At 46.9% G+C, this 23,247-nt stretch overlaps 1 protein-coding gene across 7 annotated transcripts in view; it reads right to left on the minus strand.

Moving 5' to 3' along the window:
* Positions 1–13: 13 nt before the first annotated feature.
* Positions 14–23,247, minus strand: part of PLEKHA2 (pleckstrin homology domain containing A2) — a 71,002-nt gene continuing 47,768 nt past the window's right edge. For 5 of the 7 annotated variants that reach the window (XM_029226537.1, XM_029226536.1, XM_029226533.1 and 2 more), the window contains 8 exons: positions 18,537–18,674; positions 18,030–18,170; positions 17,061–17,207; positions 16,658–16,726; positions 16,233–16,303; positions 12,186–12,249; positions 4,358–4,435; positions 14–3,923 (listed from right to left, as the gene is read on the minus strand). In XM_029226537.1, the coding sequence (XP_029082370.1) occupies positions 3,561–3,923; positions 4,358–4,435; positions 12,186–12,249; positions 16,233–16,303; positions 16,658–16,726; positions 17,061–17,207; positions 18,030–18,170; positions 18,537–18,674 (1,071 nt within the window). In that variant the 3' untranslated portion in view covers positions 14–3,560. Of the gene's footprint in view, positions 3,924–4,357; positions 4,436–8,686; positions 9,203–12,185; positions 12,250–16,232; positions 16,304–16,657; positions 16,727–17,060; positions 17,208–18,029; positions 18,171–18,536; positions 18,675–23,247 lie in introns of those variants that run through there. The other 2 variants (XM_029226539.1, XM_029226538.1) reach the window with 2 other exon arrangements.

Consider the following 23,247-nt stretch of genomic DNA (forward strand, 5'->3'; position numbering starts at 1 on the left):
ACACACAACCTACTTCAGTATTTCACATGGTTTTTATTACAAAACAAGCGACAAAACCGTTTTAGAAAATTATTTTTTGCTACATACCAAGTAGGAGATCGCTTAAAATGAGAAGCGTAAGAGTTTCCATGCACTCAGCTCAGCCTACAAGTGCATTTCACAGCTGAAACATACTGGTTCAAAACACAGAATCATGCTACACCTTGGGGAGCAGCGGGGGAAGGGGTCAAACAGTATGTTTTTGGGCCAAATAATCTCTTTATTGAAACTCTACCGAGCATGAGTGACTGTAATTCACTACTGCAGGCAGTAACAGAGAGAAAAAGGGACTAAGGAAAAAAAGTGACATTGGTAGAAAAGATGTAATAAACTGTCCGTTTCTGACATGTTCAAACTTTATAAACAAAGCTGATTTGGGAAACTCAGTTTCCAAAACTCTGCTACTTCCTTATGTCTATTTATCTGGTTAACAGTGAAAACAAACATATCAAATCCCACTGCTCAACTACTGAATCTGCCACTTATTTATTGGATCCTTTCAGACCATATCAGAGCACAGTTACATTCAGGGGGAAAAAAATAAAACAACAAACCACCTTCTGCTTCAAGTGAACTATGAAGTTGGACTCTTTCTCATGGGAGCTCAGCATTCTATTCAGAAACAGATGTGTAACTCTGCAATTTTCACCTGAGATCGCTTTACCTGATGGACACCTTAGTACGACTGTCATCTCACAGAATGCAAAAGGCCAGACTACGTTCACCAGCCATCAGCTGACCCTGAGCAAGCAATTCCTTAACTTTCAAGAACAGTGGACAATAATAGTTCACCTATGGGGAGACACCTGAAGCTGTTACACACAGTGGGTCAAGACCATGTCAAAAGTCTTATGAAAACAGCACAACTCAGAGAACGTTTTTATTCCACACACACAAAAAAATGCAGTACCTTTTTTGGTTCCTGTTTTTTAAAAAACGAAACAAACAGATTTATTCCAGAGCCTATGCACTTAACTACTAATCGATATTGCATCCCCTCCTTGTTTTTTCCATTTGGTTCCATTTTTCACATTTGAAACCAAATGCTTTGGTCGTATATGCACCATCTTTGGCTCACATGTGTAGTGACATTAAAAGGTGTGATGTGAAATTAACCAGAAGCTAAGAAATATGAGCACGAAAGGAATTCTGAAATAAGATTTGGCAATGAGAATGCCTCTAAGCTTCATTGAAGATAATTATATTTATCTGGTGTTGGAACTACATTAACAATGCTCTAACTTGGAATTCCCAAGTATCTGCCAACTAGAATCCTTGTTCCCCCTCTATTATGATAATACAATCTGGATTTATAAGCATGTTTAATTTAATACATTCTCAAAATAAACCTTACTGAATAAGAAACATATCAGCTTACCATAATGGCCAATTAATTTAGCAGTAGTAATCGAGCAGAGAGTTTATTTAAAAGAGGAAGAAATGGGTAGATTTTCACAAGTTAAACACCAGGAGATGACATCTTTCCATGAGTCAGGGAATGTTTACAGAGATCTCAGAAGGTCCTAATTTATCTTTGTTAGTTCCATTTCTCTGTGCACTTTCTTTCACCTAGCCAAAGAATTTTCTTGAGGAAAATCTGAAGATGAAACCTGAGACAAAGAACTTTAAGAATTCGTAATGCCTTCTTGAAACCAGGCTACTTGAAGTATGTTGTCACCTTGATCACTCATAAATAAATAACCTCCAAACCAGGGATTTCTAAGGACAAAAGTATACAGGAGGCTGCAGAAAAGAGGGGAAAAAAAGAGAGAGAGAGAAATCTAGAGCAGATTTCCTTTTTTATACCAGGACCACTAGGGCAAACAATTTAAGTGAAAGTTATCTCCAAAGAAGTACGGTCAAGAAAAGTTCTCAACCTGACACAGACTTCAAGGAAACTACACTGCCCGAAACAAACAGAAGATTTCCCTCAAGCCACTAAGGATTTTCTGATCACAGTCTCCTCCTCTACTCGTTAATTCTTAATTTAAAGACAAAATTAACTGATCTAGCTGATACAGAGTTCTAGATAGAACTGAGTTAAGCTCCCTCCCTTTAGGGAACCTTGGTAGCAGTTCACCACATAAGCTGGACAGATAATTTCTCCCAGGGACCCTGGAAATAGGATCTCTTGTCAAATGGAAGAAGGTACATCCTAAAATACGGGATGGGAAATACAATCTATGCTCTTCTACCTGGGAAATCTCTAACCAGCAATGCATAGGCTGTAAATCAATGTTTCTCTGCACAGTTTCTATTTTATTAAAGATATAAATATCTCTCAAGATTATCTTTGTTATCTCCTCACTGTTATGAACGTAGAACCTCGTCAGACGACAAGATTTCATCATGCAAGTACAGACACGAGGCATCACCCAAAGGGCAACACAAAGAACAGAAAGAAAGCAAATCTGCCAAGGTATACAATATACAGCACTTAAAATCAGACTACTATCGGCCCATGAAAGAAGAGCTGAGAGGCAAGAACCCAAGATCATCTGTCTTTGCGAAAAGAGACCTTTTCTTCTGTCTGGAAAACATGGATCAAAAATTTTTAGCTGGATGAACTCAACTCCATCTCTTCCCAGCACCTGCTTTATAGCAACTCTCAAACTCTAAAATACAGATGTGATGTATCACACAAGTGAATTATCATACACTCATCAACCCTCCACACATTCCAAGTAATGCCATATCAAGGGCAATGTCTGTTCTGTTCTCAGCACTGAACACTGATAAACCCATCCTAAGGGCCTGACACAGCAACAGGGTGGGCAGGTCTGTCTCTCACAGCGACAGTATTTGGGGTGAAAGAACATCTCAAAGAGAACAGAGTAATTCCCGAAACTGGCTGATGCACTGGGGTTGGGAGTGCATTCTCCCATTCCTTACAAGAGGTCCCTATTTCTTCCCCTATGGAGGTCCCCTGGAGGTTGGGGGAATCTGCCCTGGTCGACATTCAGGGCCCCCCCCCGACCAGCGCCCAGATTTTAACACCTCCCCTCAGAATGTATCCCGGCCAAGCTGGAGCCTGGGTGTCCCCCACTGGTTCCCCCAGTTTCAGTTGGGTGAGTTCCCACCCTCCTACTTCACAGTCAAACTTCAGCCAATGAACAGCAATAGGATAAAACCAGATGACTGGCCTCAAGGTTCTGCACCCAGCCTGAAAACAAAGGGAAGAAACTAATAAGACAAGGACAAGGAACAAAAACTTGGTTAGGGATGAAATTGGACTTCCAACCTCCACTCACCAGGTGGACCATGGAAGAGTCAAGGTAAGAGGCACCCTGCTCTCCACTGAGCAAGCCTACAGGTCTAACCTGGTGACTTTCCCGAATTAAAAACACTGCACTGATTTAAAAAAAAAACAAAAACAGCTGGATGCTCCCCTCCCCCAAGAGAGCTCCACAAGGATGTGAGTGCCAGGAAGGCCTCCGACTGTCCTCCAGCAGGTGGAGAAACTGAGTCACGGCCCCTTGGACATCTGAGTCCTCCCCTTCCCTCCTGGGCACTGCGCCTCATCACACATCAGAGGTCCGTATGTTTTCATCATCGAGGTTGAACACAAATGGCTTCTCCTTGGGGTGCTGGGGCTCCGATCTGTGCCTTATCCGGGAGCTGGGCAGCACCCCAGAAGTACTGCTCTCCCCAAGTCGAGGCATGAAAAAAGAGTCCTCAGGAGTCTCTTCAGTGGGCAGCAGCTTTTCCCCAGCCTGGGGGACAGGTGTCCAGGGCTGCCAGGAGGAAGCCACGGAGGGAGCTTTGCAGAGGGCCCTTCTCTCCTCCAGAGGTGGCCGCCCTCTGCACAAGACAGAGTTGGGCCCCCCTGAGAGGCTGGAGCTTCCAGAGCGGGTCAAAGAAATGGATCGAGAAAAGGACATTTCCTACAAAAATAAAAGGCGGGAAAAAGAGGAAAGTAAGAGTTTTCCTGACAATGTTTATCCCACGGTCCCAGGAAGAGGACCCCCTCCAGGATCACCACCCTCACAGGCCCAGAGACACGCGTCTACAGAAATTAAACATGGCCAGCAGCATTCACCCCAGAAGTGTCAAGGTCTGCCTGGCAGGGAGATGTGCAGGACACATCAGAAGCTCTGGTTCTCTATCCAACCCTACCTCACTTCCTCCAACTACTGAAAAAAACAAAAAATAAAAATCTGTACCCAAACCAGTCAAAAGAGAAAAACAAGCAAGACAGCCCGGGGCTTCAGCTGCATCTGGGCACCGGGCTGCTTCCCTACATCACCAAATAAAACCCACCCACTCAGGACAACTCACGAGGTTGACAGTGACTGTGAACAGGAAGGAAGTGACTTACTCTGGGGTGGCACTTGAGGGCCTGGACAGCTGCCCCGATCTCCTTAATCCAGCTGTGCATGTCTTCTGGACTGTCTGCCTGCAAAACACCCACCACACTTACAGAGACACGTCTGGCACTGTGATTTCAGCTTTCACGCCTGTGACTCAATTCTAAGTTCGTAAAATCACACCATTAGAGAGAGCTGGAAGGGATCTCAGAGACCATCCAGGCCAGTGGCTTTCAGACTTCTGAGGACATTCTTTTCCCCAGAAAAATTATATTTGTCACCCCATAAATAAAAGGGCTCAAAGTGGGGCAGAGGTTGTGACAGAGGGAGAGCTTAGAGGCCCATCCCTACTGAAGTCCCTCACCCCCCTCTGGAACACAATCGGCCTGGCCTCACCCCCTGTTTTACAGAAAAGGAAAATGAAGCCCAGAAAGCCAGAGCCCAAGGTTTAGGGCTGGTCTAGATTCCAGTTCTCCTGACACCCAGTGCAGTCATCCTTCTACCCCAGCTATCCCAACAAATGATCCCACTTTCAGCTCCAGTCCCATTAAAACCAAATCCTCTGCAAATCCTCCCAGACAGGTGGTTTCTCCAGGAATAGGGCTTCTCTCAAAGCACAAGGGATCTGGGTCTGTCCTGGGTCCCATCCAGGCCTCAAGAGTTGCTAGACTTGCAGCACCAAGCTCACCAACAAGTAGGGAAGGGCACAGGCGAGGCCTTAAAAAGTTCTTCCCTCAGAAATACCGAGCAACCCCAGAAGGGGGCAGCAGCGGCTCTGTGAAGAAAGAGGAAAATCAGAAGCCAAGCCACAGTAGGTAGAGCCCTGGGAATTCTCAGTGCTTTCCAGCTTTACAGGAGCTGAATCCAAGTGAACCTGGCAAACATTTACTGAGGCCTTACTCAGGGTGACACGTGACATCAGGTACCAGGCACACAGATGGGACCAAGACTGAATGAAGCCTTGACCTCCAGAAACGTTTTATTAGTTAACCTCTCTCTGTCGCCCTGCACCTTCCCCTGATAGAGCCACCCAAAATTACCAGCGTGCATCTGCATGCCTGTGCATACATGAATGCAAACACCACACACGCTGGCCTGCAAAATTCTCCACATATACCCCTCACTCTCCCCATCCCTAGAATGATTCTTTCCCTTTGCATTATATCAAGGTAATACATGACCAGTCTTTTTAAAACCCTCAAATTTGCATGCTTACCCCATCCTGTCCCCAAACCAACCCTCCCTGGTTAGGTGTGTGCAGGACACTTACAAGGGGAACAGTTTCACACACTGGCACGCTGGGCCAAAGAGAGGCAGCAACGGTGCCCCTGGAGAAGACCCCTCTCACGCACCATAGCTGCAAATTCACCTGCCCTCTCTCTTCCCTGGACTTTTCTCTTCCCAGTTACCTGACAACCTGGTGGTTTCCCAGAAAGAGAAATCCATCCCTAGTCTATAAAGATAACCAGGACACGGTCTCCAAGATTCTTCCAGAAGGTATTTTACTGATAGCAGGGCTAGCTAACCTGTTCCACAAGTAGAACTATTGGGAAAAATTAAATGAACTCATTTAGGTAAGGCAGTTTGAAAGAGCCTAATACACAGAAAGGGCTTCATATTAGTCATTATTGTTGTTGTTGTTATTATTATATGAGGGACACAGATGAAGCCTTAAATTCCAATATTATAAATATGTTTGCTGCCTTCTCCCTACAACTTTTTAATTCCATTTTCTTCATACTCAAACTGTGGATAATTCTTACCTAAAGGATCAAATTGTTGGGATCAAGTAAGATAACATACTTTTTCTTAACATGCTTGTTTATCAGCCCCATAAAATGGTTTACAGACGGGAGGGTGACCAGGTCTTCACTGCCTACCTGTTTTCTATTGTATTCTTTTCAGCCTTCTTAAGGATTTCTGTACACATGTCTATATTTCTTGAAGTCTCTCAGATTCCTTGGGTTGTTTGAAAAGATATTAATAATTATTTCTATTATAAATAACATTATCCATAAATGCTAATGTCTATTTCTACAGTTAGGAAATTTAAAGTAAAACTGTATTATATCTCAATTCACCTTAGTTATATTGCTTTTCTCTGGATAAAGTGACCAATTATACATTGCATTTTCCAATCTCAGTTTCAAAAGAATACTTTGCTAATTAAAAAAGTTTTCAACTGTAAGCAGAATAATATTACAGCATGCTTTTTTTTTTTTTTTTGCGGTACACGGGCCTCTCACTGTTGCGGCCTCTCCCGCTGCGGAGCACAGGCTCCGGATGCGCAGGCTCAGCGGCCATGGCCCACGGGCCCAGCCACTCCGCGGTATGCGGGATCCTCCCGGACTGGGGCACGAACCCGCGTCCCCTGCATTGGCAGGCGGACCCTCAACCACTGCACCACCAGGGAAGCCCCAGTATGCTTCTTAATTTATGTAGAAAGTCATATTCAAATTCTTAATTACTTCACTAGTCAATTACATTATAGAGATGACCCTGGAAACAAAAAGTAATATAGAAGACAGCAAGCTGCAACTCTGGGGGCGTTATATGGAAAGAGCATCTGCATGTAAATTATTGTCATTGTTAAGTAAATTAAAATAATATGAGCAAAAGATAATTAAAGGGAAGTTCTGTAAAAAAAATAATAATAAGATAACATATTTGGGGGAGAAGAAAGGCTATTTTGAATTGGAATGAGATGGTGGCAATTAAATTGTCCATCAGCAGAATAGCATTTCTTACAGATTTTCCTTCTAGGGGAACAGAAGTTGATTTGGTGGGGAAATGTGAGAAGACAGAGGGAAAGATGGGGATGGGAGCTAAGGGAGAGACAAAGGTCTCCCGCATCACACAGGAGATGGAATGTTTTCATTAAACAGATTGCAAGACCCCCATGATGACAGTCCAATAGTCAGTTTCCAGGGCTTTTTAAGCTACTTTTAGTCCTTTTATCACCATAGCAAAAAACGCCCCACCCACAAGCCACAGACCACCTATCTGACTGTCGTTTGAGACAGTCAACAAACACTCACTCCTTCTCTAGGAGCAATCACTCAACCAACCTAGGTGTGCTCACCCCAGCTCCACTTAGCAAGGAATCCTGAATCAGAGGACACTGGGAATCACCTGACTTAACTGCTGGAAACTCACACACAAGAATCCAGATCCTCTAGAATTCGTTCAGATCATTTCCAATTCTCTAATATAAACAATACTGCTATTCACATCTTTGTGTATAAAGCTTTTTTCATACTTAAGATTCTTCAGCTCCCAGGGAAGTTGCTTAAGAGTATGCATGCTTTTATTCTGGGGGGGGGGCCCACACCACATGGCATGTGGGATCTTAGTTCCGGGAATCGAACCCACGCCCCCTGCAGTGGAAGTGCAGTCTTAACCACTGGACTGCCGGGAAAGTCCCAGAGTATCCATGCTTTTAAGGCTCTTCTTATATATGGCCAGAGTGATTTCTAGTCAATAATATAGATTTCATTTAAACATATATATGTATGTATGTATATTACATGCATCCTTGTTAGAATTAAATATTACAGTTAAAAAACTTTTTTTCATTTTTTGGCCACAAGGCGAGCTTGCAGGATCTTCGTTCCCCAACCAGGAAGGGAACCTGGGCCCACAGCAGTGAAAGCGTGGAGTCCTAACCACTGGACTGACAGGGAATTCCCTTTTATTTTTTATTTTTTTGTTGTTTTAAATATTACAATTTTTAAAAAATCTTTGCTAATATGATGGGAAAAACAATTAAATCTCTTTCTTAAAACATTTAGTATTTGAGACGGAAATTGTTTGCTAATTACATTTCTTCCCTAATGCTCTAATTCCGTTTAAGGACATTTTTCTGTCAGATAACCCAGGTAGTGAACCCAGCCATGAGGATAATAAACAGTAGTAAACATTATTTTAATGTTCACTAATGTTTAAAACATTATTCAAGGGGCTTCCCTGGTGGCGCAGTGGTTAAGAATCCACCTGCCAATGCAAGGGACACGGGTTCGAGCCCTGGTCTGGGAAGGTCTCACATGCAGTGGAGCAACTAAGCCCCTGCACCACAACTACTAAGCCTGCTCTCCAGAGCCCTCGAGCCACAACTACTGAGCCCACGTGCCACAACTACTGAAGCCTGCACGCCTAGAGACCGTGTTCCACAACAAGAGAAGCCACCACAATGAGAAGCCCGCGCACCGCAATGAAGTGGCCCCTGCTCGCCGCAACTAGAGAAAGCCCGCGCACAGCAATGAACACCAAACGCGGCCAAAAATAAATAAATTTATTAAAAAATATATATATATATATACTATTCAAAGAGAAAAGCAGATACTGATCCCACACGAGAAGAAATAGGATATTACATTACTGAGATCACAGTTTAAATCTCTATTAGTAGTTTTAAGAACTGGACTCCACTGGCAACAGAAATTAAGTGAAACCTCAAAAATTATATGCAAAAATTACAGTGTATGTGTATATCTATCTTCTATGGAAAGCCTGTGCTTAGCTTTCATCAAAAACTCAAAAATATCTTAAAACCACATCACAAAGGTAGCTCCATGAACCAGTAAAACACGGAGCTGAAATCCACCCACCCTGTGGTGAATTACTAAGAGACTAGAAAAAAAGCCTTGAAACTCAACAAGAACAAGAAGGGAACTGCCAAGCTTATACCTTCCTCTCTTCCTGGTCTGCTTAAGTGTGTACATGTTTCTGGTGCTTGGTTCAAAAGGAAAAGTAGGGTTTCTGTCCTTGAGGGCAGTTTTTGAGGTGAGAGGAACAAAGGGTATTAAATGCGTCACTGCAGTCTGTGGTTTTATTGCAGTCCGATGAGCTTTGATTATCTGGAATGAGACCGGTATCATAACATTTTCAGTGGTTTCAAGCACTGAGTTCTAATGGGCCATCAATAAAAGGCTTCCCATATGTACCTCTGGTTACTTCCATTGCAGCTGTCCAAAAGCTTTAGGCATCTCCTTCTTAATCTTATTCCCAACCTCTGCAGCCCTCCCTTTCCAACAAGCTAATAACCCCTACCTCTCCCCAAGAACCAATCCCACCTTTAGATACAGCCCTGCCACATATGATCCATTCAGAATGCAAAACTGACCAATGGATTTTAATGTAAGAGTATGAAAGTTTATTGATACCAGCTTCTGATTCCACACAGCACCTAAACATTAAGAAACTACAATTTGTCAAGTTTCGGTATAGAATCAAAGACGATCCACAATTATCTGAAAGAGCTATTAAAATATCCCTTTATTCCAAACACATGTCTCTGCGGGGCCAGATTTTCTTCATACTCTTCCATCAAAACAACATATGGCCACAGACTGAGTGCAGAAGCAGATATGAGAATCCTGCTGTCTTCTAATAAACCAGCCATTAAAGCGATTTGCAAAAATATATTTTAAAAATGCTACTCCTGTTGCTTTTTTGTTTTAGAAAGCGTTATTTTTCATTAAATGTTACTTGTGTTAACATAAACGAGTTTATAGTTGTTGTTTTTAAATGAGTAAATACATATTCTTAAAGAGTTTTAATCTCTACTCTTCTCCAACCTTCTATTCTGAGTTTTGGTGCTATACACAGATTTGTCCATTTGCTCATTTATTTATTCAGGGGGATGTGAGTGTTCTTTTATCCTAGAAATGTGGGAGCAGATGGCAAAGTAGGACAGAAATGATGATAAGGTCCTGGTCAATGTGCAGACACTCGTGCCAATGATGCAGTGTCTTCTGAACTTTTTTTTTTTTTTTGGTTGACGTTCATGTTTCCCAAATCACTATCTCCAGTCCAAGGCTCTGTTCTAGACTCTTAACCCCAGCATAATCGCTCCCTTCACCCCACATCCAATCAACTCTCAAGTCCTGGAAAGGACTTATCAATAGCTTCAAATGTTTCCACTTTTCTCCATCCATCCAAGTTCAGGCTACCTTTATCTCTCACTGAAACCATTACAACAGCCTTCCAGCTGCCCTCCCTGGCTCCTGTCTAACCCTTTTCTTACCTGTCCCCTACACTGCACCGGACAGGATATTCACCGCCAGCATCCCATCAACAGGACCAGGACCGAGGGCTCTCATCTCCACTTTACAGATGAGGAAAACAAGGCTCTTAGGTCACTTGCCCAAGTGGGATTTTTAGGAGGCAGATCTGATTGGGTCACTCCCCTAGCTTAACCTCCAAGGACCCTAACTCCCAGGATAAAATACAAGCTCCTGAACAAGGCCCACAGACCACAGGCCCTCCATATCAGCTTCCCAGCACCTGTGCCCCTTTCATCTCCAAGCTTTTTTAACCCCTGCTGTTTGCTGTTCCCTCTGCCTGGGCCACTCTTCCGCCAAGGGTTTGGCTTCGGCGTATCTTCCTTCAGGAAACCTCCCTTGACTCCCTGAGACTGGGGGAGGTACCCTTCTTGGGAGTTCCCATGGCAACCACTACTCACTCTAAGGGTAGCCCTTCTCACACTGTTGTCTTGTTTTTTGTTGTTTTATTCCCCCACTCCCATGAGTGAGGTTGTTTCATAGTTGTAACACATTTAGGCTCTTTGGTCATATTCTGCATGCCATGCTAGGATCACCTGACCTCCTAAATGATTTTTTAGATTTGCATATATTAAAGGTTTATGCTCTGTGCTGTGAAATTCGATGTCACACATCTGCCACTGCAGTATCACACGGGACAGTTTCGCTGCCCCAAAAGCTCCCGTGTTCATCTCTCCAACACGCCCTCCCCACCTCAGCACACTGTCCTAACTGCCTATTTACCTATCTCCCTCTCGGGTTCAGGATCCCCTCTGTTGAATGCGGGGTCCCCAGGATGAGGCAACACCCCATCTGTCTAGTCCAAGAACTGGAAGCTCTTTTGGTGCACCGACAGCTCAAACATGTCCCTGAATGGCCGTGGAGGCTGCTCTAGGGCCCCAGCAGCACTTCTCCACAGCTCTTACCAGATGCTTGTCTAAATGAATGGAACACACAGATGCCTCAGGCTGCTAGCATGTCTGCTGGGCTCAGGAAGGGGGACCCGTTCAGAGGGACCTGCTGCTCACGAAATGGGTGAGGGTCGATCTCACGAAAGGGAGGGTGTTGAGTGGGGAGCGCGCGGGGAACCCTGAGAAGCTTCGGTCGGGGAGCCCCACATTTCAACCAACACACTCCATGGCAGTCTTGGCGCTAGACGGGCACCATCGCCGTGAGGCTGCAGGAATCAAGGCACGCTCTGTGGACGGCTAGGCAGGCTGCAGCGAGGGCCTGGCCTTGAAAGTCTAGGCCATGCTAGAGGCTAGAAATCTGCCTTTCTAGCTCCTATGATTTGAGAAGGAGTTGGGAGAACTCCAAGGCTGTGGGTGGAGGGGAGATGCTTCTGAGAGCTGAACCGTCAGAGTCCAAACAATCGCTTTCTCTGTGCAGCTGGCTGTGCACCTGGTGCCCGCACAGGGCCCTCTGTACTTTTGTCCTTCCGCACACAGTGCTGTCCACACATAGACGGGGCTTATAAATACCCTCCAAGGGAGAAGTGAAACCACTGACCAGTTCTCCTTTTCTCTGCTGAGCTGGCGCCCAGCAGCTACGAGCAGCTGGTACAAACTCACATTCCCCAGTGTAGCGGCTCAACCCGTTCTTATTATTTTACGGTTGGGAAGCTTTTGGCAAACATCCTGTTTAGAATAAAATGGGAGTCGGACTGACTATCGGGGGCTAAATTTACCACCTAGAAGCTTCGAACAAAATAAAAGAGAAAGCAAAGGGAAAGGCAGGCCTACAAGTACACCACCCACAGAGAAGGAACATCAGCGTCTTCTGGCAGCGAGCTTTTTACCTGCACGTAGAAGGTCCTGGAGCTGGTTATTATTTCAAACAGGTTGTCCCTCATCAGCAGGTCGCTAGACAGAGAAAGAGATAGAAAGTTACCAGGCATGCTGGTCACCCGTTGAGGACTTGATTCACCCTGAGGCAGGTACCCGTGCCCCCAACCCTAAAAAGGGGGTTCACAGGCCATTCCTCTTGCTGCCCTGCCTCAGAAGGCATTACAGAGTTTCCTCTAGCTTCACTTCCTGGAGGGTCTCAAGTGGTTTAACAATCCCCATGGATCCCCCTCCCCAATACACACCACCACCAGTTCTAACAGGACAAAGCTCCTTGGCCTCCAAAACCTCTTGCCTCACATGTACCACACCCCACACCGTCTACGACTGTGTGTTTCTTTAATGGCTCAGATGTACTGATAAAAAGTGCTTGGTGAGAAGTACTGTTTCAAGTGTTTTTATTTGAGGGTCAAGTAGATGAAAATTTTATTGGTTTTATATATATACACAAGCACACACTGTTCTATGTCCATTATGCTCCATTAAATATATATTTTATATACATATATATTATTAAGAGATGGACATATAACAGTATATTTGTAAGATAAAAAACAGTATATTCATTTCAGGTGTACAACATGATTTGATATTTGTATGCACTGCAAATGATCACTGTCTCGTACGTAACACTCAAATTTTTTTTCTCGTGATGAGATTATAGCTTTTAAGATCTACTCTCTTAGCAACTTTCAAATATAGAATACAGTGCTATCAACCACAGTCACCGTGCTGCACATTGCATCCCCAGGACTTACTGATTTGATAACTGGAGGTTTGTATCTTTCGACCCCCTTCACCCATTTCGGCCACTCCCCCACCCTTCGCCTCTGACAACCACCAATCTGTTGTGTTATTTGTTTGTTTGGTTTTTTTTGCGGTACGCGGGCCTCTCACTGTTGTGGCCTCTCCCGTTGCGGAGCACAGGCTCCGGACGCGCAGGCTCAGCGGCCATGTCTCACGGGCCTAGCCGCTCCGCGGCATGTGGGATCTTCCCGGACCGGGTCACGAACCCGCGTCCCCTGCATCGGCAGGTGGACTCTCAACCACTGCGCCACCAGGGAAGCCCTTCTTTGTGTTTTTTAATGTGTTATATCATCCAATCTTCCCAACAATCCAACGAGGCAGTAAGACTTTCCCTGCTTTATGGATGGGGAAACCCAGGCTCAGAGAGGTTCCATGACTTGTCCATGGCACCGGAGTAAGGAACCGGCAGAGCCAGGATTTGAAACTGGGTCCAACTCCAGAGCCTATGCTCTTAGTTACTCCACTACCAAGTGCCTCTCCTAAGGGACCTGAATCTCTTATTTCCAAAGCCTTTCTCCACCCACAGAGCAACTGCATCAGCTTCACTAAATCCCTGCTCTCAAAAGGGGACTGGATGCTCAAGAGGAAAAAGGGAAGGAGAGAGTAGACCACTTGAAGATGCTTCAAATTGGGTGTGAGGTTTGGAAGAGGGACCCTACTTCCGCAAGGAAGAAGGCGAGAGGTAGCTGATGCTCAGCCACAAACCTCCAATCAGCCGAAATTATTTACAGGGTGAAATGCCTGCTCTGTGTATCCAGTCACTGTGGGGAACATATAAGGAGTAAAAGATCTAATTCCTTCCCCATGAAAGAACATAAAAAAGCAAAATTTACAGTCAGATGTTAGACTGCGTGTTATATGCCAAGAGTTAGAATAATTCCAAGAAAGGACTAATCACAGGGGTACTTCCCCGGTGGTCCAGTGGTTAAGCCTCTGCACTTCCACTGCAGGGGGGCCCGGGTTTGATTCCTGGTTGAGGAACTAAGATCCTACATGCCATGTGGTGTGGTCAAAAAATTAAAAAAAAAAAAAAAAGAAAGAAAGAAAGAAAAAGAAAGAAAGGACTGATCACAGGCAGGGCTGGCTTTAGGAATCAGGACTTGGAAGGAAATGGCAGGTGCACTGCCAGTGACATGGGCACCTGGGCAAAGGAGGAGCATGAGACTAAAGCCCCACATGGGCGGGGACAGCAATCAGGGGTCAGACAGACCTGGGGCCCAATCCTGACTCCACTGGGAAAAGGTATTTTAGGAATATTTTTAAAACTTTGTGAGCCTTTCTACCCCAACTGTAAAATGGAAATCAGAAGTCCTCCTCTACCAAGCTTCTTACCACAAAGATCAGTTATAAGTTATATAAGGCATCTCATAAGTTATATGAGGCACCTGGTACAATAAATGTCACAGAGTGGTCATCTGAAATGCATTTCATTAGCTATTATAATTACTTTCTGCGTATCTGAGTGGAGATGGCTCTTCTTTCTGGATAAGATGGTTTAACCTTTTAAACTATTCATACACATGCAGCACAATCATGTACTCTACTACAGGGGAGGTAAAAGCAAACAGGGAGGAAATCCCCACCCTTTTCATATCTACTTCTCAGGCTACATGTGGCCTTTCAATTCAACTCAATTCAACAAAACGTTAACTGACTACTCAGATGCCCTAACCCCCGTGACTGGGTTTGGGAGACCCCAGTCTCACAGGCCTGGAACCTGCAGGGCCTCGGCAACTTCCTTCCCCGAGGATCTTCAACTCCCTCAATTCTTTTCCTCGGAGTTCAGTCTGACTCTGGCTCAGGCAAAGTGCAAAGCGCTCTTAGGGACGAACATTATCTGGGTTTCCTAAGCTGCCCCAATACACCCATCAACCTGCTCGGGCCTCCAGGGTCAGGAACAAGCCTCATCTCTCCTCCACCCACTGTCACCTCTGGAGCCACACTTCTGCAACTTCCACCTGTAGCACCTTTCACGAATGATAATTTGTCGGTGGGAACTTCCCTAATCTTCCATACTCTGCAACTGCCGTTTGCAAGGCTCACAACAGTCCCTGCTTCCTTGGGCCACGAAACACCTCGTTTCCATGCAAGACCCTCCCATGCTTTCACGTGAGAACAGTCAGTCTGCTGCTAACAGCTTCCCTGGGGATGCAGGCTCTGCATGCACAGTCCGTGGGACGGAGATTCCATATAGTGCCCCTACAGACTGCAGACTGAGGGCCAGATGAGGACCGCTGATGCCCGGATGCCCTTGGGTCTCTAAAGTTTGGTTCCAGGGGCACCTGTATGGGTGCTGGATATGGGAGAGCGCTCAAAGAGGCCCCAGGTCCCAAACTCGTCCTACGCTCTGTGGCACTGGAAAGGTGACCATTTCCTAGTGGAAAGAGGAACACATTAAAAATACTTCCTCGTCCTGCCCGAGAGCATTGCTGTGAATCATCCCCATATTAAGAAGACATCAGGGACTTTGTCAAAATGAGGAGAGGAGAAAGGCGTAACAAGTTCAGGGCAGAGGCATGGCATAAACAGGGGTCTGAGCAGATGCACTGAAAAGCAAGTGACTAAGGGCACAGTCCCCCTCCACCTCTGAGCCCAGTCCTCCGGTGAGATGAGCAGCTGACACCTGAGAAGCACCTCTCCTTTGTTCTATATCCTTTCTTTTTCTCCATCAGAAAAGTATCACATAGGCTCATTTCAGGAGTGAGAGTAAGGGGATGGGAAGAGGATAGGTTTGCCCAGCGCCATTTCACAGCTGCGGCAGCTTGGATGTGGAGAGTCAGCCACAGATGTCAAGGAGACAACATCTTCCTGCTCTTGGAAGAAGGTTCTGGTATAGAGCCTCAGAAGGGGAGTAACAGAAGAGTTAAGGCTGAGACGAAGTGAGAGAGTGACACGGACTTACATATACTACCGTAAAAGAGATAGCTAGTGGGAAGCAGCCGCATAGCACAGGGAGATCAGCTCGGTGCTTTGTGACCACCTAGAGGGGTGGGATAGGGAGGGTGGGAGGGAGACGCAAGAGGGAGGGGATATGGGGATATATGTATACGTATGGCTGATTCACTTTGTTATACAGCAGAAACTAACACACCATTGCAAAGCAATTATACTCCAATAAAGATGTTAAAAAAATAAAGAAGAGTTAAGAGGGCACACGGAGTTCTGACCAGAGAAGAATAAGCAGAGACAATTACCCAGACTTGACCAAACACTCGTGGGTCTTGAGAACATCCTTGAGGAATATGGTACGCAGTGGTTCTCGGTCCTGGGGGGAAACAGAGAGAGAGTGCATGAGGCTGTCAGCCCGACGCCCAGACCAGGCAGCCATCATCATCGGAGACGACTGGCTGAAACCAGGTGGCAAACAAGACACGGTCTCAAAATAATCAAGAGAGGAAAGAAATCTAAGAAGATGCTCTGTGGCCCTGACCACGAAGGCAGGGAGTTAAGGCCACTTTACATCACCGTGAAGATGCACACACCAGAAGGACGGAGGTTAGACACAAGCACCCCCGGAGTCTGTGTGCCCACATCTCTGCTCGGACACACACACGTGGGTGTGACTCCTGTGCCTCTGCCCTCCACGGCCTCTCAGGTGGGCCCCAGAGTGACTACAAACCTGCTCACACTTGAAGTAGCAGATGGTAAAGTCGTCCAGCGCAAAGAAGCGCCGTTTCCAGCTCTTGCGCTGAAATAAAGGGTAAAGAGCAGGATGTTAGAAGAGTTCCCAGCATTCCCGGGGGTGCGTTCGGGTTCTAAGCTCCTGGGGACCCCGCCCCACCGAAGCCAGGCTCCCACGTTGGGGGTCAGGGGCAAGGACTTCTTCTCATGGGGCGACTCCTCGGATCACCTCGAGCTGCAGGGCGGGAGCTCTCCCCACCCCAGCCTCTCCCTGGTTTGGGCGGTTTGGGCGTGACTGGCTCCACGCTCCTCCTTGCAAACTGCCCTCCCCTCTGCCTCGCCCACACCCACTGGCTCCCGGGGTCCCCAGAACCTCTCCCAGCCCCCGCATGGACACTCACCACATTCCCTTGCTTCACACAATAGCCGCTCTTAATGAGGGGGGGCCCGGTGGGGACACGGCAGCCTGTCGTGGGGATGTAACTCTGAGACCTTCGAAGGATGGCGTGGGAGCCGGGCTCACTCCCTTCCTGCCCATCCCCACCGTTCTACAAGGAAACAGCTGCAGGATTAGCGCCTCCCCGTCCTGACGCAGCCACACCCCTGACCCCACCCTCTCAGGCCAATCATCTCTTCCTCTTGGGCCACGACGGCAGTCAAGTGAGAAATAAACCAGATGGGTAAGCCCGGACGAAGTGAGAGAGTGGCATGCCCTTATATACACTACCAACTGTAAAACAGGTAGCTAGTGGGGAGCTGCCGCATGGCACAGGGAGATCAGCTCGGTGCTTTGTGTCCACCTAGAGGGGTGGGATAGGGAGGGTGGGAGGGAGACGCAAGAGGGAGGGGATATGGGGGTGTATTTATATGTATAGCTGATTCACTTTGTTATACAGCAGAAACTAACACACCATTGTAAAGCAATTATACTCCAATTAAGATGTTAAAAAAAAAAAAGAGAGAGAAAGAAACCATAAAAAAAACCCTTTGGCTTTGCCCGGGAAGGCACTGTAGGGGTGCGCTCACAGACCAAGGCTGGGGAGGTTGGGCAGACCCGGGAGAAAGGGAAGACTCTGAACGCAAACCGGACGAGGCCAAGGGACAGTGGGGCTTGTTTCCAGCCATCCTCGACCCCACTTCTCACGGCGTTCACAAGTGCCGGTCCCCGTGGATGATGCAGAGCTGTACTGCCACAGAGCTTCAGATGCGGTGGCCTCAATTTCTGCACTGCCGGTATTTTCTTGACCACCCCATGTGCACTGGCTCCGCTACCCTCACCCCTTCCTCGGTCCAGCCCTTCTGTCATGTCACTGACACACCACGGACACCCCCGAAGCCCTCCACCCTCTGGCAGCCCCAGGCGCCAGCACCTGGTTGATGGGCGTGTGTACCACCACGCCTCCGATGATCTCTGTCTTGTAGGCCACCTGGGGCTTCTTCTCCAGGGCCAGAGGAGTTGCTAGGCTCTTGACAACTTCGGTCGTCAGGGGCAGGTTCCCAACTTTGGGTACCTGGGAAGAATGACAGAACAGTTAACAGGGAACAGAAGGCCTAGGAAAAGTTGGGGGAGGCAACAGCAGGAAGGGGGAGGGGAGGAAAGCTAATGTACAAAATTAGAGCACGACGCCCCTCTCCCCGCTACCCTTCCATCCATCCAAACCTGTATATGAGGAATTCAGCAAGCCACGCCCACCCCACGCACACGCACACCCACTCAACCAATGTACTGAGCACCTACTATGAGTCAGCCCTTGCCTGGCTAGAGACCAAAGGTAAAACAGCAAACACTGACACGTGTCCTGCCCTCACACCACATACGTGCTGATCAGGGAGACTGACCAAAACTACAGAGCAAGACTAGCAATCAGAGTGATTACAAATCGTGGCGAGTGCCGTGATGACGATAAACAGGAGCTGGGACTGACAGCAGCAGGGGAACGACTTGGAATGGAATGCTTGGCGTGGCTGGTGTGCGTGGTGGAGGTCTCCAAGGCGAGAGATGCCGAAACAGTAACCTGGTGGACGAAAAGGAGCCAGGAACATGAAGACGGGAGAAAGCACGCTCAGCAGTGGGTAAGATGCCTGTGGTATATGGTACAGGACTCGGAGAGCATGAGCTCTGGAGCCCCAGGGCCTGGGGTGTAACTCCTGACCTGTCACTAACTGAGTGACACAGTCATACAGGTGTCACGGCCATCAAATGATAGAGGATATAAATTTCAACACGTTAGAAATATGAATAAAACTACAAAAGTATTTTAATTGTCAAAATATTCTAAGTAACTTTTTATAAACGGTGCTAACGTTTACAAATGCAGCCCTTTCTGTGGAATGAATTATCTTTGCTCCTCTCCATGACGGAGTTCGAGCACCACTGCTGGTGCAAGAATCACGGAATTTTTAGGGCAAGTTTAAGACCACAGGTTGCAAACTGGTGGCCCAAAGGTAGACTTGCCCCAACTGTGTTTCATTTGTCCTATCCAGTGTGTTTTTCAATCCGCTGTTAAAATCTGGGATATTTCACGTAAAAATCTTGATTTCCAGTGAAGCAGCTGTCCACTCTTCGGATGGGGAACGGATTCTTCAGTTCGCCACAGTCCTGAACACCCTCCCAACCCGAGGTCATCGATCTTCATTCATGTTGCCGCTTTTCTTCCTCCTTGTCCATTTCTCATTTATACTGGAAAATTTTTCATCACAAGAGAGGCCCAGAGTAGTCCAGTTCTCTGCCCAAAGCCGATTAATACCTAGACAGAGACCAGACCCTGATGCTGCCGATGCAGTACCCACAGCATCACAAAGCCTGTCCTTCCACAGATGTGGAGAACAAACATACGGACACCAACGGGGGAAAGCAGGGGCGGAAGGGTGGGGAGCGGAGATGGTGGGATGAATTGGGAGACTGGGATTGACATGTATACACCAATATGTATAAGACAGATAACTAATAAGAACCTGCTGTATAAAAAATAAAATAAAATAAAATTCAAAAAAAAAAAAAGCCTGTTCTTCACAAGGACTCAACGCCCCATGTGGATCTGCCAGGAAAGTAACTGCAGACACCACGAGAAAAACTAACATCCTCTTCCACTTCTTCTACAGCCCTGGGAGCTAGAAAGACCTAAGAATCCAGACTGTTCAGGAGCTCACGGCCCAAGGATATATTGTATAATGCAGGGAATACAGCCAATATTTTGTGGTAATTGCAAATGGAAAGGAACCTTTAAAAACTATATAAAAATTAAGGGACTTCCCTGGTGGTCCAGTGGTTAAGAATCCGCCTTCCAATGCAGGGGACACAGGTTCAACCCCTGGTCAGGGAACTAAGATCCCCCATGCCGTGGGGCAACGAAGCCCGCGAGCCGCAACCACAGCACCCATGCGCCCTGGAGCCTGTGCGCCACAACTAGAGAGAAGCCCGCGCGCCGCACCGAGGAGGCCACGCACCGCAGCAGAGGATCCCACGTGCTACAACTAAGACCTGATGCAGCCAAAAATAAATAAATAAATAAATAAATAAATACTTTTTTTTTTAAATTAAAAAAAATAAACTATTGCAAGCCACGGGGAGAAAAAAACAGCTCACAGCTCAGGGCCATAGGAGAACTCTGCCTGCCAAGGACAGGGACCAAAGGCCACACCCCCTGGCATCTATCGAAACGACTAAGACCATCATGATTACGCTGGGGCCCCGGAAAGGAGACAGGGCCCCTCCTCCTGGCCTGTGCACTCAGCTTAGACCACGGTGACCTCTGCCCACCAACTCTCCAGATTGGGCCAGAAATCCACCCTGTCCTTCCCTTCTGGCTGAGGGACAACCGCAGCTCCCGTTGCTTTGGGCCTCTGTTCAGTGCCAGGCAAAGTACCCATCTCTTTACTGCATTATCTCTCATCTCAGACGATCTTATCAGGTAGGCCTTATTTTCTCCATTTCATAGATGAAGTAAACTAAAGCTCATTGGAATGAAGTAACTGCCCCACTGCTAAACACCACTACCTACCTACCTGGACCACCCTTTCCGATTTCTCTGTGTTTTGCTCTGATAAGATAGAATTCTTTAGGGATGTGGATTAGTGCTGGGGTGTCCAGAGACATAATCACCGTGGAACAACACAACTGCCTCCAAATGACCCAAATGAATTCCTGAAACCCAGCAAAGAAGGAGGGAAGTGGCCTTTCAGCGTTCACGGTGACCAGGACTCCTGGTGACTTGGCTGTTGTATTGCCTCTCAACCCATCAGCCCACCCGGAGAACCACTGGTTGTCACCACTCATGTCCCTGCATCGTGGGCTGCCTCTGGCCAACCACCTGGAGCCTCTGCAAAGCTGTTTCCACTTCTGAGACTCTGAATCAGCCTGCGGAGGGCAAACTCACCAATAACTACACTCCAGATCTTGAAAACAAGTTCATCCTCTCGGTTTGTGTATCTCCCAGAATCCCAGTGAAAGGTGGGACCCCTTTCACCCACCGTGGAGGGTCCTCTGATGGGGGAGGCCCACAGGGTTCCCATTTGCAACGTGAAACGAAATTTGCAAGGACTCATCTTTCTTCCCACCAGGCGTGGCTAGGTTGCTACAAGGAATAATCCAACTTGGGAGGGAAGGGGAGAAAGCTGTGCTTTACTTTTACTGCTCAAACTTCAACCCTTTTGAAAAACTTTAGTGAGTTGAATAATGTCTCCCAAAATTGTCCACCCGTAACCTCAGAACATGACTTTATTTGGAAATAAGGTCTTCGCAGACATAATTAAATTAAGATGAATTCATGCTGGTTTAGGCTGGGCCCTAAGACCAATGACTGATGCCCTCCTAAAAGGAGAGGTCACACAGACACACAGGCCATACAATGGTGGAGACAGAGATGGAGGGATCCAGCTATTAGCCAGGCAGCGCCAAGGACGGCCGGAGGCCACTGGGAGCTGGAAGAGGCAAGCAAGGATTCTCCGCTTGAGCCTTCAGGGGGCACATGGAGGGCCCTGCCGACACCCTGGTTTCAGGCTTCTCAGGACTAGGCGAGAACACATTTCTGTTGCTTTAAGCCACGCAGTTTGTTACGACAGCCCAAGAAAACTAACACAGGAATACTGATACTCCGAGCGGACTCAATTCTTTAAATACCATTATGTCAACCATTATCTTCAGTCATAAGAACTCAATGACCCAGCACTAAATGACCAGTGATCTGCAGGCGGAAAAACTGGCTCCTGACCCTGGGAGGGTCACTGATCTCCAGGCACTTCCACTGCCTCGTTTATAAACAGAGATAATCACACCTGCCCTCCCTACCTAAGGTTTTCACAAGGCTAAAAGAAGCCATAGATATAAAAGTGGTGTGTAATCTAACCTCTTTTTACAACTGCTGCTCATTTTTCATATATTTATAAACTCTTTGAGATCTTGGAAGTCAGAAGGTCCTGGGTTTGAATCCCAGCTCTGCCATTTACTAAACTCTAGATTTGGGGCAAGACTCTCATTTCCATTTTCCTCATCTTAAAAATGGCAGTGAATGCACCTGTCTCACAGGAGTGACATGAGGGGTGATGAATGTGGCCCGTGAGAAAGCTTGGTTCACTGGATACGCTGTCTGTGTCTTTCATCTCTGCATCTCCCCTGGGATGCTTCACTTCGCACACAAGGTGCCCTAAGATAAAAATGCATGTAATCAGGCAGTAGGGTACCCCTCCTCTTCCTCCTGTCACACAGGACCTCTGGCAGGAGGAGTGAAGAGATGTATAAATGGAGCAAAGGAAAGTCAGGAAGACCCTGGAGGTTACGGAGCCCCTGCAGAGGCTGTGCCATCCCCGCAGGCCTCTGGACTCCCGGCCTCGCGGTACCATCTCGCTCCCTCCCACTCCTGTTGCCAATCACTTCTGTCCAGTGGGGCCAGGAAAGAGGACGGGGAGCTAGCTGCTTAGAGCAACTCTACACTCAAGGCACAACAGCAAGGCAAAGAGGCCACCGCTGCCTTGCAGGCTGTGTAGCCCAGTTCACCAGGCAGGACCAAGGGAGGAAACACTTAACGAGAAGAAGGTATTAGGCATTGAAAGAAACTCCCCAAATTGTGGAAAACACAGAAGGGTGAAGACCTCAACTTGAATGAAGAAAACCTTTACTAAAGTCAGCATTCTAGAGCCGCACACACAAACATGTGGGTAGCAGAAGGGAGTGAGCGGCTCCCTCCCCCATGCTACCCCGGCATTTCTCTCTCTTTTCACAGGTTCACCAACGTTTATCAGAATAATGGGCCAACAAGCAAATCCGCTTTGTACTCTGCTTGGGTGCGGTATCACAAGGGCTGGGTAGAGTGTACAGGTTTCTTCTATTACTTTATTCACGGGAACCCTGAGATACCGGGGAGGATGATCTGCCCCAGCACAGAAGGGTTATTACCGGAAGTCACTAGAATGTAAGCATTTCTGACTGTACGACACAGAAAATCAAGCTTTTCAGCAAAGCGTGGATTGCACACCCGAAGCCTGCCTATATTATCGGTTAAAGGTCCAGTTTTTTCCAAACATAGTTTCCCCCTCTCTTCCTCCCTACCCATCTCCCTTTCTTTTTCTGTATTTCTAAGAAAGGAGTTCTTC

This window comes from Monodon monoceros, unplaced genomic scaffold, assembly GCF_005190385.1.
Source record: "Monodon monoceros isolate NGI ecotype Baffin Bay Population unplaced genomic scaffold, NGI_Narwhal_1 Super_Scaffold_17, whole genome shotgun sequence".
Classification (NCBI taxonomy): Eukaryota; Metazoa; Chordata; class Mammalia; order Artiodactyla; family Monodontidae; genus Monodon; species Monodon monoceros.